This window comes from Colius striatus, chromosome 2, assembly GCF_028858725.1.
Source record: "Colius striatus isolate bColStr4 chromosome 2, bColStr4.1.hap1, whole genome shotgun sequence".
Taxonomy (NCBI): Eukaryota; Metazoa; Chordata; class Aves; order Coliiformes; family Coliidae; genus Colius; species Colius striatus.
The window spans coordinates 58,493,140-58,506,285 of record NC_084760.1 but is presented as its reverse complement, the minus strand read 5'-3'; the positions used below and the strand labels follow the sequence as shown (position 1 = coordinate 58,506,285).

The 13,146-nt window shown below is 38.6% G+C and overlaps 1 protein-coding gene across 1 annotated transcript in view; it reads right to left on the bottom strand.

Annotated features, from left to right (window-relative positions):
• Window positions 1-10,473, bottom strand: part of LAMA2 (laminin subunit alpha 2) — a 361,557-nt gene extending 351,084 nt beyond the window's left edge. The window contains exon 1 of the mRNA XM_061990653.1: window positions 10,371-10,473. Within this exon, the coding sequence (XP_061846637.1) occupies window positions 10,371-10,452 (82 nt within the window). The 5' untranslated portion in view covers window positions 10,453-10,473. The remainder of the gene's footprint in view (window positions 1-10,370) is intronic.
• Window positions 10,474-13,146: the final 2,673 nt, after the last annotated feature.

Genomic DNA, 13,146 nt, shown 5'->3' with positions numbered 1-13,146 from the left:
TTTTAATATGAAATTTAATAATTATTTGAGTTTATGAATCAGATTGAGCAGAGTAATTTCATTTTATTCTAGATTGTCTTAATAACATTGGCTCACTTTGAAACTAAATGTATTACAGAGGTACTTAGATCGATTAATGGATTCATTAATCGGTAGATTTTCAACTAATTGGAAATATTTCTTTTCATGCCATGTATCCAAAATTCCTTCCAATTCCTAAAAACAACTCTATTCTATGTGACAAAAAAAGTCTAAAAAAGTGCCCTTCACACATCATGTTCAAAGTCACACACCTGAACAATATAAATGTTCCTTTTGACCCTGGGGGGACTAAGTACTCTTAAGCATACACTACTTTGCAGCTCAGCTTCTTTTGGACAAAACTGACAGCCCATGCAACAGTTACTGGGAAGAAAAATCTCTGTTGTCATAACAGCAACATATAAACATAAATAAAGACTGGTAATAACAGAGGAAGAGAGGTAGTAGTTAAAGTCCACATTATGTATGTTATAGTAGGGGTTGTTTTCACTCTGCATTTACCAACAAGTCAGGGTAACAACATATATCAAAACTGTTTAACCCTTATTTATCCTAATTTATTCAAACTGCCTGTGTGGTGGAATTCTTTGTGTTGTGATTATTTCTGTTTCCAGGCATAAGTGTTCCTATGAAAATATTTGCAACTAAAATGAAGGAAAAGTGAGACAATGAAAATTTCTTGCATGAGAACGATGCAACTGATTTGTTTCATAAATGCACAGAACTAAGATAGAAGACTAAAAGCAGAGCTTACACTTGAGCTGTAACAGATTTCACCATTTTTTAAGTAGTCCGCCTATGAATTATCCCATCTCCCATAGAGATGGAGAGATTCAAATGAAAAACCATGATCTATAAATACAATCTGTAGAACTGGAATTCCTGAGGACTCATAGCAGCTAACAGTTAGATAAGGCAGAAAACTTGATACTTACGGGATCTTTAATAACTGAGTCAAAAGACACTGGCTGAATCTTCTTTAACTGAATGTTGCATTTTCTCACATTAATTGAAGGAAGGAGGACCTGCAGACCACTACTAGTACTACAACAAATTACCAAATAGCTTCCAATATAACTAATGTTCACATCTATCAATTCAATTTAAGACTAATTCCATCCCAGACAGGCATATATCTTGATAAAAGCTTTGTGCATTCTTCCATAAATTGAGTTCTTAGTTTTTGAGTTCTATGATACCACAGTTTAAGATGCACAGGCATATTCTCAAATGTTCTTCTGAAAACCCAAGTCTAACACAGTCACCCTTATTGATGTGACTAACACAAATTCTTTGAAGGTTTAGCTATACATAAACACACAAAAGCCACTCTGGCTCTTGCCAGCACAACATATTTATCCACAGATTTACTAATTCTATTCTTTGTTGGGTCTATAACTATATCCAGTTCTAAATCCATAGTTGCAAGTTCACTGTGTGAGGGTTTTTTTAACAGAAATATTTGTCAGCTTCCATTTCACCTCTGTGAGGCTGTTCATATAACATGTTCCACAACTCAATCATAACATCACAGGATCATTTTGGTTGGAATAGATCTTTAAGATCAAGTGCAACCATTATCCTAGCACTACCAAGCCCATCACTAAACCATGTCTCTCAGCACCAATAACCTATATTGGCTATATTATGTCATTATCAGCACTTTCACACCAAGTTCTTTACATCCTTCCATAAATCTCAAATATCTATTTTGTATACAGCCCATCAGCCTTAACCAGGCTACACCTAAGCTGATTCCACAAACATTTTCTTGCTAATATCAAATATTATACTGATATTATACTTGATAACTTCATAAATCCACATTTCTATTCTTCTGTATCTTCTGTTTAGATCAAAACCCTGAGGGCTTCAGCTGTATAAGTCCACTGTAAAGCTAAACAGAAACAGAAATTAATCTATGTCTTCCATTAGCTTGCTCATCGTCACAGTTTTTCTCTTGAACTACTTTATACATGTGATCCAGCACCATGTTACCTTCTGTATATTCAGCACTTCTGTGTTAATTCTAGAGAGATTGAAATAAAAAGACAAGGTTTAATATCAGTACAGATTAATTTCTGAAACAAAAAGCTTGCTTTATTAGCAGTCACCTTAAAGAACATCTAACTATTTTTATTTTGGCTCTTGTAGACAAACATAAATAGCCTTTTCTCCCAAGCTTTTCCCCTCAAAAAGTACCTTATGTTCCTCAAACACTGTTTTTAAGATGTGCACTGTCAAATTCTACATGTATCAGTAAGCCACGTTTCCAAATTTAAAGTCAGAAATTACTAAAATAAAAAATAGATTTTGTATAGGTAATGAAAAACATAGCAACACTATGCAAAGAAATACACACACAATTTTACTCTCTGTCCAAAGGAAAGTACTAAACCAAGCACTGATCTCTCTCTTATGGATGACATACATGTAATTTTACTATTTTAAGTTACATTACAAGACTTAATCAAGACATAAGACTACAGGTGAAGGCAAAAAGCAGACCAGCAAAACCAGGCATAAGAATCTATTACCACCTTTGAATCACAGTAGTTTTTACACATATATTTTGGGACAAATAGATACTTTAAGTAGAAGCAAAGTACTGTACAAACAGCTACAGATGTGTTAGTATCATGATGAAGCAATATATTAAAACACGGCTGCATCCATTGATACCTTTAGGTATTACCATCTAAGGAGGACAGACAAAAGTGAAATAATTAGAGTAACAAGATTGACCAAAGGATAAGATGTATCTTCAATGAATAGACAAATGACTCAGTATAACAACTTGAGTTCCACTTTATTCTTCTGGGACAGTGTCTAATGTCCCCAAGAACTGACATAAGCTCTTGATGATAATGATAATGATGATGATTGTTGTTGTTTTTCCTGTCATCTTTCTGTGCCACCGAAGTTCTTTCACCAATTAAACTGTGATCTTCAAAGTCACTTTTAAACAACACCTTCCAATATGGCAAGCAGATTCAGTGCATTTCCCCTCTTGTTAACAAGCTATGAAGTTGATACAAGCATTTAACTATTAATTTTGTTGGCAAATGACTGCCTTATTCTTCATGTGAAAGCTGCAGCTGGGGGAGGAAACTCAAGCTGCATGCATAATCAATAATTATAAGGTATGTGTGTAAAAGCTTCCCACCTACTCTGAATTTAGAAAATATTTGCTATATTTACAATATAAGCATACCAAAAGTGACTGGAAGGCAGAAGCACACTTATACAGACCCTAAACCCATCCACAGACACAACACACAATCTTAATACAATGGAACTAATCCAGAAGGCTGTGCTCAGCTGCAGAAAGACAGTGTGCTTAAGAGAAGAATTCAGTGTGCATATTACAATTTTTTTTTTTTTTTAATTAAATGTATGGGTTTTTTTCCCCATGGTAAAGAAAGCCTTTTTGTGTCAGGGCTCATTCTTCTTCAAAAAGGAATGATTAAAAGAAAATATCCTCCAGTTATAGAAAAAAATCAAAAGCCAATGAGAAATAGTCTGGTTTATGCCATGTACTGTGAAGAGAAATTCTTATATAGATGACTGGGGTTTTTCCACAGTTGTCATAAGAGGTGACTACATTATCCACAGAGATGAAATTGTACCAAGAATTTATTTTTTCAAGTAATATTGACAAATTCAGTATTGTCAATGATGGTTCAAAGTTAAATATACAAAGTATACTTCCAGTGCTCTGCAATCACCTTTTTGTGGCCACTACAAAAGATGCATGTCTAATTCACATAACCCAATCAGACATGCAACTGCATCATGCTCAAATCACCAGCTCTGGAATTTCCACAAACATATATGCTCAATTCCTGGCAGTTTCAAATATCGAACTCAAAAGCACTTTCTCTTTCATTTACGTTACTTTGCATTCTTTAAGAGACACAGGTTTCTTCTTGTTTCATTGACTGCTCTGGCTGTCAGAGGAATCCAGAGTACTCAGAGTCCCTACCATTGGAGACAGCTTTAGACAATGCACAAAATAGTTATCACTGCAACCTAGTATTTTATCATACATATTTAGAAACATACTAGTATGTACAAAGAATACTCTTTATTTGTTCCTTCTCCCAGACTGAAAGTTATTCAGTAACAAATTTACAGCAGTAGTTCTGTATTCTCAGTGTACTATATACTCAAAAAAAGTTAATACATTAACGCATATCCCTATAATAGAGATTATTCAGATGTTTCTGCTGAAGAGAATGACAGACTGTTGAGTAGCCAGCATAAACAGAGGGATACACTACCATGTTCAGCATCTTCCATCAAAACCTAAAGGTAGCCTGAGTGAAAGTGGCATTTGGAAGTGCCAGGGTTCATCTGAGGAGCTGTTGTATATGTGGAAAACCCCATTAAATCCTAAATCAACTCTTACTCTCACTGGAACTGTGCAGAAAAAAATGGCCCTTCTGACTTCTTCCTCTTGCACCGCTAAGATCCTTATTTCCAACCCCCAGCTTTGCTCTAGCTTCCTGCAGCAATAGGAAACATTGTTAAGAGGCATTTTCCAAACTTTTCTGATGAAGAATTCCACTGCTTCTTTCTAATTGACCCGAAAGACAAGTCCCACTCATTGGGGTAGGTGAAGAATGACAAGATTTGCCATTAAAAAAAAAAAAAGTGTCTTTTTTTACATCCTATTTTGTTCAATTTGGGGCATTTTTCTTTTTTATTACATCTTAAGTCCATGAATTATAATAGTAGTAGACATATGTCTCAGTTGGGACAGAACAAGGCATTGCAATGGCATTTGGATAATCCACTCCATAGGAATGTTCATTATTCTTCCCGAGGTTTCACAAGACTTCCCTGGCATAATACTGCTACAGCTGCTTTACAGTCTAATGTTATTACAAGGTCTGATTCAAAGCTAATGTCTGCTAGAGGAATCTGGCAAGGAGCAGAGTCCTAGGAAAATCCTTGTGATGCTAAGGTGTAACTAATGGAGACTAAACTGCTGAAAAAAAATGAGGGTAGTAACAGATATTTGTTTTGAGTTTTGCAAGACTCCCGAGAGATCTTTATGTCTCAGCACAAAAATCACACACAGTTTTTCTAGAAATTTTATCATCTATTAAAAAAATTGAGAGAAAAAAAAAGTTCTAATCTCTACCTTAGCCATGGTACAGACATGGTCCAAAATCATTGCCATTTTCTTTGGCACCTCTCTTATCTATATTTTTGGATTGAGGATTACTCAAAAATGCAGAAAACCAGTAACTAGGAATTGGCTATCAATTACAGTAGCTGTACAAGTTAATAAATAACATGCAGTCCTGAGCAGGAGTCAGCTTATGAACCAGTTTTATTGCCAAACTTCAAGGAACTCTCCTTCATGTTTCAAAGACATGGATGGAGTCAATACAAAGTTTAGCAAAGTTAACATATTTGTCTGTATTTTAAATTTGTAAGTAAAATTTGGTCTGCATTATTTTAAGTGTTGCCTGAGTTGTTAGTGCATGACATGTGAGCTCTCAGATATTCCAGACAGAGTTCTCATTCAGGAGGAAAATGTCCAACAATTAAGGGCTTATTATCTAAGAAAAAAGTTGAGGAAAAAAAAGGAGATAATCAGGTATGCCAACTGGTTCATATTTGCATGTATTCGTGTCCTGTCACCATTCCTGACCTTTAAATACAGAGTTTGGACTTCAGGTGGGGAAAAAAAAAAAAAAAAAAAGAGGAAGCCTGCACCAGGAATTCATCCTTCCTCTTATTCCAAAATACTATAATCTCCAAAAACTGACAGGCCAAGTAGATGGATAAGAAATTAGAACATGTGTGGGTGGATTTCTTCCTGCAGCCTGAATTAATTAAAAGTGATTGTTTGCTGTATTAAAGAAGCAGGTTTTTGGAACAGGCTAGAGAACCACTGTTCTGACTTCAGATTTCCAACCCTAATAAGAAAGATTCCTGCAAAAAACTAGTAGGAGGAAAAAATAATAATAAGGGTTTAAAACATGAAGTGCATGCCTTGTTTTTATTTGTTGCTTGGAGAAATTCACATGTCTTGTACAAGATCTACCTCATTGAGTTTGGCTGTGCATATTTAAAGTTAAAGCATGTCACAAAAAACACACAAATTCATGTCTCCAATCAGTCTATGCAATTCTACTTATTTCTAATATTTTAAACTAGCCCTTACTATATTTTCCTTTCCCTCATTTTAAACTTGAAACATATCTTAATACCCTCTGCTTTAATTTTCTCAAACACTTATTAAACTGTAAGAAAAGAATTAAACTATATGGACAACAACTTTGAAGTAAAAAGTTTTGGGCTCTCACAACGTATTTCTGAAAGCAGCATTTCCCAACATTTTTTATTAATCCCTGATGATCCAGCAGCAGTAATTAATTCAGAGAGTTTCTAGAACTGATCTTATATACTTACATTTAAAAATTTAAATATATATTTTAAAAAGAAAATAGAAAAACAAAAAATCTTAATTTCCAAATCACCAAAAGTCTATCTGAAAAAAAAAAATAGTAGCATGTAGGATGAATGTAAAAAGGGTACACACCAGGTGTACTATACTGTAGTACAACTTCAGTGAAAGGCTTGTTACCTGTTATAAAATCTTTAAAAAAATATATACACAGAATTTTACTCAATGTAAGACATCTGCCCTATCCACAACAGATCATCTCCCTCACATTCTTGAAGCCAGAGCCCTACATACACTGACTAACCAGACAGAATGGATTAGAAAATGGCTAAATTTTACCCTTTCTCTCACAGAAAATAAAGTACTTTGGGGCTCTTTCTCCAAAATAGCCATTGATTTTCACTGATTATCCTAAAGATTTTACATTGCTGTCAGATTTGGTTGATATTGGACTACTTCTTCAAAATTTATTTACGTGATACCAAGCTGATAAACAGAGGAATCGCCTAAGCCTTGTTCTCCTGGGAAAGCAGAAAGTAAATTTACCAACATCATTCTTTCCAATGCAAACTAAATCATTTACAAGCATCATTCTCCAAATAGAGTCAGCAGATCTTTTGAAAGGATTTTGAATGCTATCAACCATGATGGAAATGCTCTCTATACCAACATTACGGCTTGCAGGTTGGTCATCTTTGAAAACTGACCTTAAGCCAAAGAAACAGAAGAGTTCACTTTTGCTTTATCAGGTTATGTTAACCAAGCATCTGAGGGTTTGGTTTTTTTTTCTATAGAAACAAAGAATCTAAATCCACGCATCATTCTTCAAACTTACTATGTGAAATATTAAAATTATATCCCATTATCCTTCTCTTTTGGCCTTTCAGAGCACAATATTCACACATATACCTATATGGGATGGAATCATGTAACTTTTTCTCATTTCCACAAGATAACACAGAGAATAGTTTTGAACTAAACCCTGAATACTCATTTAACAAATGTAACCTATGGATGGATTTAAAAAAATTGACCAACTTGCCACCATCCATAACAGGCTGGCACCAGTCACATTCTTCTAACACTAGGCTGACATTCACCCTTCATTTCTCTTTCAAGTGAGAAACTTCATTTTGACTTTCTAAGCATCCTATATACATCACTTCTTGGAGTCAACTTACATTTCCGATTTGTGATATGCTAAGAAACACCTGTGCTCCACAAGTGATCTCCACTGACGTCAACAGCTGACACCACAGATCAAGTTACTGTGCAGTGGGTGTTTCTTAGCTCTGACCCTACTATTCACACCTCTCATAGCTCTATAGCTTCAGTTCTCTAGTAATAGATACTTAGACCTGTTAATAAAAGGATGAATTTTCCAAGATCAAAAGCAAGTTTTTTATTCCTTTCTAAACTGCTACTATTTTCTCTCACATTTCATAGGAAAGAAGATGAACTGAGATTCAAAAGGAACATTATATAGCACTTCAGTAAGTTCGCCTTAACTTCAAGTTATGCATACCTTTAAGAAACACTGTTACAGAATGCACATGCCTTTCTGAATATGATTCTTCTATTTAATGATAAATTCTACATGACTACTGAATGTTCAAACAACAGAAGAACAAATAACATGTGCAGCTGGGGGAAAAAAAAAAAAAAAAAAAGAAGTTAAATTAACTCCAGGTTTCTGACCATAGTAACTCTTTTACCAACTTAAAAAAAAGAAAAAACTAAACACAAAAAAACCCCACCAAAACAACTAGAATTACAGATTGTTCCCTTCTTTGAGGTGCAAAATGTTCTTGAACTGTTCTGTTCTGAAGGGCAACATGGGAATTCACTGTGATGTCTCAAATACCATTTTTCAAAGCATTGCAGCTCTATTACATAATTTTCTCTGCAGACATCCTACTTGTGCTAACAATTAGCAATACTTACCCTCCAACATTATGTTTCTTAACAAATAACTATAAAGTGGAAAAGCAAAAGTTGTAAATCTAACGTTACAAACAGTGGGTCTGGTAACATTCTTGCACATGTTAAAAACCCCCAAGGACTTCAGTGAAGTCAGGGTTTTCAAATTTTTTGCATTAGATAGTCCATTATCCCTTTGCCTTGGCCACACAGTGATATCTACATAGTGCTAGCACCTCCTAGCAGCTCTAACAGATCTTAGAAAGAAATTGAGAAGACTGCAAATGGCTTAAAAATCTGTCAGCCCAGCATTTGAAATCAACTGTGAGGTTCACAAGGTCCCATCACCATATTATTAACATCTAATTAAAAGCCTACTGCTTCTCATAGAATAACCAGAACCCAGTTATAATATCAATGATGCAGCAGATGAACACTCAAGACACCCACTTCTAATTTAAAAGGAAGATAATAATTTCCCTTCACTGCAGAGGTTGAAAACCTCAAGATAAAGTAAACGACATTCTCCAAAAGTGTCTGTATGTATGTATGTGGGTGAGAGAGAGGAACATTAAAAGTAATGGCAAATCAGTATTTTTCTAGATGAAAAAAAATGAATTGCCTGCTAGATGAAAAAAAAAAAAATGGCAAAAAGAAAGTGCGTAACGTACTGTATCTTAAATGTTCTTCTTATAAAATCTTAGTCTTCAATGTTTACCCATAAGTCATTACCTAAACACTGTTTGTTGGATGAGTTTTTATTTATAGAGATATTTGATCAACTGTTATCCTCACATGGTACTATTAGTATTAAGGTGGTGCCAGCTGCTTGCAACACTTTCTTCAAAGTGATAGTGCATCATATTTTCTAAAGTAAATCCTAAAACCTAAAAATTCCTAATCCAAAGTGTTCAGCCTATAGTGTGACATCAAGGTCAAAAAGAAGCTAGCTGTGATTCCAGTGGCTTTAATTAGTATTATTTTAACACACCCGTACTATCTCCGTACTGAATTCTTTTTAGCAAGGCTAAAAACGTAAAGAGCAGCAAGTGCAGTCACCAGAAGTAATACTATGAGGTGAAGAGCAGTTTTAAGGATTTGCTATGAGAGGTGATAAGGTTAATGAAGTTTATTTCTCCCACATCTGTACATCACTTTTTTGTTCTTGCCACATAACACTAATTTAAAAAGCAAACAAACACAAAACCCCTTAGTGTCAACATACCCATACATAGCGCAAGGGGAGATGACTGTATATGTAGGACATTGACTACTCGTGCGGGGAGCAATTGACTCTGCTCCTATTTCAGTCACGGTTAGTTTTTAACACCGAGAAGAGCTTTGTTACTGGTTAAGCGCACCAAACGGCCACCTTTAAGTAAAAGCAGCCTGAGCAGCCCGCATTTGCTCCCATACGGCCTGTCAAGCTCCCTCTCCTCACAGAGCTGCCAACAGAGGAGGGGGATGCCCACAGATCAGCCTGCAAAAGCTATGCGGCGCTTCGGGAACCGGGACACGTCGTCCCGCTGTCCCTCAACCATCACGATTGTGATCCGCCCCTCCGCGTTCAGTCACGACGCAGCCCATCTGCCGCGCCCCGGCTCGTCACGTTGCCTGTCGGCGAACGCTCGTGTGCGGGAACTGACGCGGGAGGCAGAGCGTGCGGAACGGCTGCCGGACGGGGACCGCGGCGCCGCGCGCGGTACGCGGGGTGGCCGCCGTTCCGCGCGGTGCGAGCGCTCGGCCCCTGCTAAAGGCTACGCTCCCAGCTCCACAGAAGCCCTCCTCGACCCGGCTGACGTGCCAGCCCCGGCCGCCCTCCCCAGCCGAGTCTCCTCAGCAGGAGGGGGTTTACTTGTCGAGCTCTGTCCCCGTCCCCCCGGCTCTCCCGTCACCACAAGGGCTAACGAAACGGTGGCAAGGTCGTCTCCCCCCGCAACCCTGGCCAGGACGAGCGAAGCACGGGCTCTCCGCTTCCCCGTACCTCTTTGCGGTGGCGGCGGTGACTGGCCTCGGCTGCCGAGCGCCGCCAGGAGCAGAAGGAGCGGCAAACTTTCCCATGCCATGGCTCCCGGTCAGCGGAGCAGCTGACCCCTCCCGGCACAGGCCAGCCAGGCGAGTGAGCCGCCGCCGCCCGTGAGAGGAAAGGAGCCCCCGGTGCCCCGGCCAGGGAGCAGGACACACCCCTCCCGCCCCGCCCCGCCGCTCTCCGCCCAGCCGCGCCGGGACGCGAGGCTGAGGGCAGGAGAGGAGCGAGCACGGGAGGTCGTGAGTTCCCAAGGGGAGTAAAGAGCCGGGACCTACAGCCGAAGGAGGGGACCGAGGCTGAGACAAGAGGGGTGGCTGGCTGGGCTTACCGGGGCCGGGCGTGTAGCCGGCCGGGTCCCGCCCTTCGGGAGCGGCCAGGTGAGCGCCGGGAGAGCGAACGCCACGCTCCTCGGCGCTGGCCGCACGAGGAAGGCTCTCTGCGGGCAAAGACGAAGCCCCGACCGTGAGAAACAGAGAAATACCTGTGCTGCGGGAAAAAACAAACAAACAAACGACAACAACAACAACAACAAAACAAACCCACAACCCAAACTTTTAAAAGACCCAAAAGGTTTTTGGGGAGGCAATCAGAAAATTGGAACTGCAAATAAGCCTGTTTCCTGCTGTGTAGGGTAGTGGTAGGCCAGCTCCAGACCTAGCCACACACGGCAAGAAAAAAAACATATTACTGCATAAAGTCCTTATGCCAATTAAAATATATTGCATAGTTTACCTAAAGAACAAAAATGCTTTATAAAACACAATAAAAACCAATTTTGATAACGGAAGGAAGTCAATAGCAAGGCTTGCAACCTACATGTAGGCATACTGAGAAAGTACATAATAGACTGTTAGACAAAGAAAGCTGAGCTGAACTTACAGTATATCTGCACAAAGACACAAAAATGAGATTACACTGTCAGCCTGCTTCAAACTTGCATGGTCACCCTGCATCTTCACAGATGTTGTAACACCACTCTTCAAACTGAATATTTGTTGTATTTTACATGGAGGTGAAGCAATTATATGTATTTCCCAACATAAGTACTTCACAATCTATGCACACAAACACATCTTTTCTTGTTGAAGTCAACATTGAGCAGGGCTGGGGCTATGTGCAAGCCTGAATTTGGTATGATTGTCTGTCTTAGCTTTCAAACAACAGCATTTTCCATTGATAAATTTGTTTGCTACTCCATACTCAAATTCAAGGAACACAACATTTTGCATATAATACACTTACATCCAGCAACATAGCCCACTTGTTTCTCTCATCATGCCACTTGGAGTAGACTCGTTCTTTCTCTTCATAGTGGCTGCTCACTTTTGAGGTTTCACCCCAAATGGCCTGGGCTCTGCTGCTGGGATCTCTACTAGCAGGCGCCCATCACTTCTGCAGCCGTCTAGAAAACATTCCCTAGTACAGGGCAGCAACAATTGTGCTCTTATAGAGCTCAGCCATTTGTCATTTGTAAGTCAATGGAAAACATGCCAGTTCTTTTGCCAAGAAATGATGTAGTGGCCTTCTGTACTTCTTACTGGGAATGCCAAGTTCAGGGTTCATCTTGGTGATTTCCATTTTGTCAACTATTTGCATTGTTGTGGAAGTATACATAGCCAGTGAGCTGTGAGAAATAGAGAGGGAGATGGTGTTTAAAGCGCTATCTACAGTTACATTACTATCAACATTTAGTCCATAAAGTGTTTCCATACAAGCAGTAACGGTTGTTAATTTCTCCCATCTGCGTCTCCCTCTTCATTCAAAAAAAAAATTGACTGCATATATGTGAGAGAAATAAGCTAATGAATTGTTAAGTGCAACAAATAAAATGAAACCACTTCACCCCAAGTATATGCCTGTAACTTGAAGAATTGAATAGCAGTTTCATAGCTGAGGATTTGACTACATTTATACCAGGTTGATTCTAAAAACTAGTTACAGAGTTACATACTCTTCCAGCTGGAGGAATTCTTCCCAGGTCTCACTGCAGATGAGTTTGAGGTAACACTCCAAAAGTAGACTGTAGAAACTGAAAGCGAGACTTGAAGGTAGGAACCTCTGCTGCTTTATGTAATGAAGGTCTCAGATTTTAGGTAGTAGGCTCAATTATGGATTTATCACTTACCAGGGCTGAAAGAGGATATAGTTTCAACTTGATGTTCTAAACTATCTTAAAAACTTTTCTATCCATATCTAATGGTGAATCAAATTCACTCTTATAGTTGTCAGTTTTTTCTGTGCATCAGAAATTTTTGCCTTTGGGACGTTTAGATTCAACATTAGGAAGAACTTTTTCACCAAGAGGATGGAATGTGCTGCCCAGGGAGGTGGGTCACCATCCCTGGAGATATTCAAAAGATGCATAGTTGAGGTGCTGAAAGATAAGATTTAGTTTAGTGATGGGCCTGGCAGTGTGAGGTTAGTGGTTGGACTGAATGTTCTTAAAGGGCTTTTCCAACCGTAATGACTCTGGGTTTCTCAGGTTGCTATTAAGTTTCAAAACCAAAAGCTACAACTTTTTCAGTGTCTGTTTCAGTATGTTATCCTCATTTTAGATACCCGCAAGATATCTCCATGACTTGAGAATTACTATGATCAACAGCAGACTGGATGTAGGGGTCATTGCTTCCCCAGATATTAATATTACACCAATATTAAACTCAACATAGGTTATTTACCTGACCTTTTCTTCAAATTGGTTTTTCCTGCTGTTAAGCCTGGATGGTCTTTC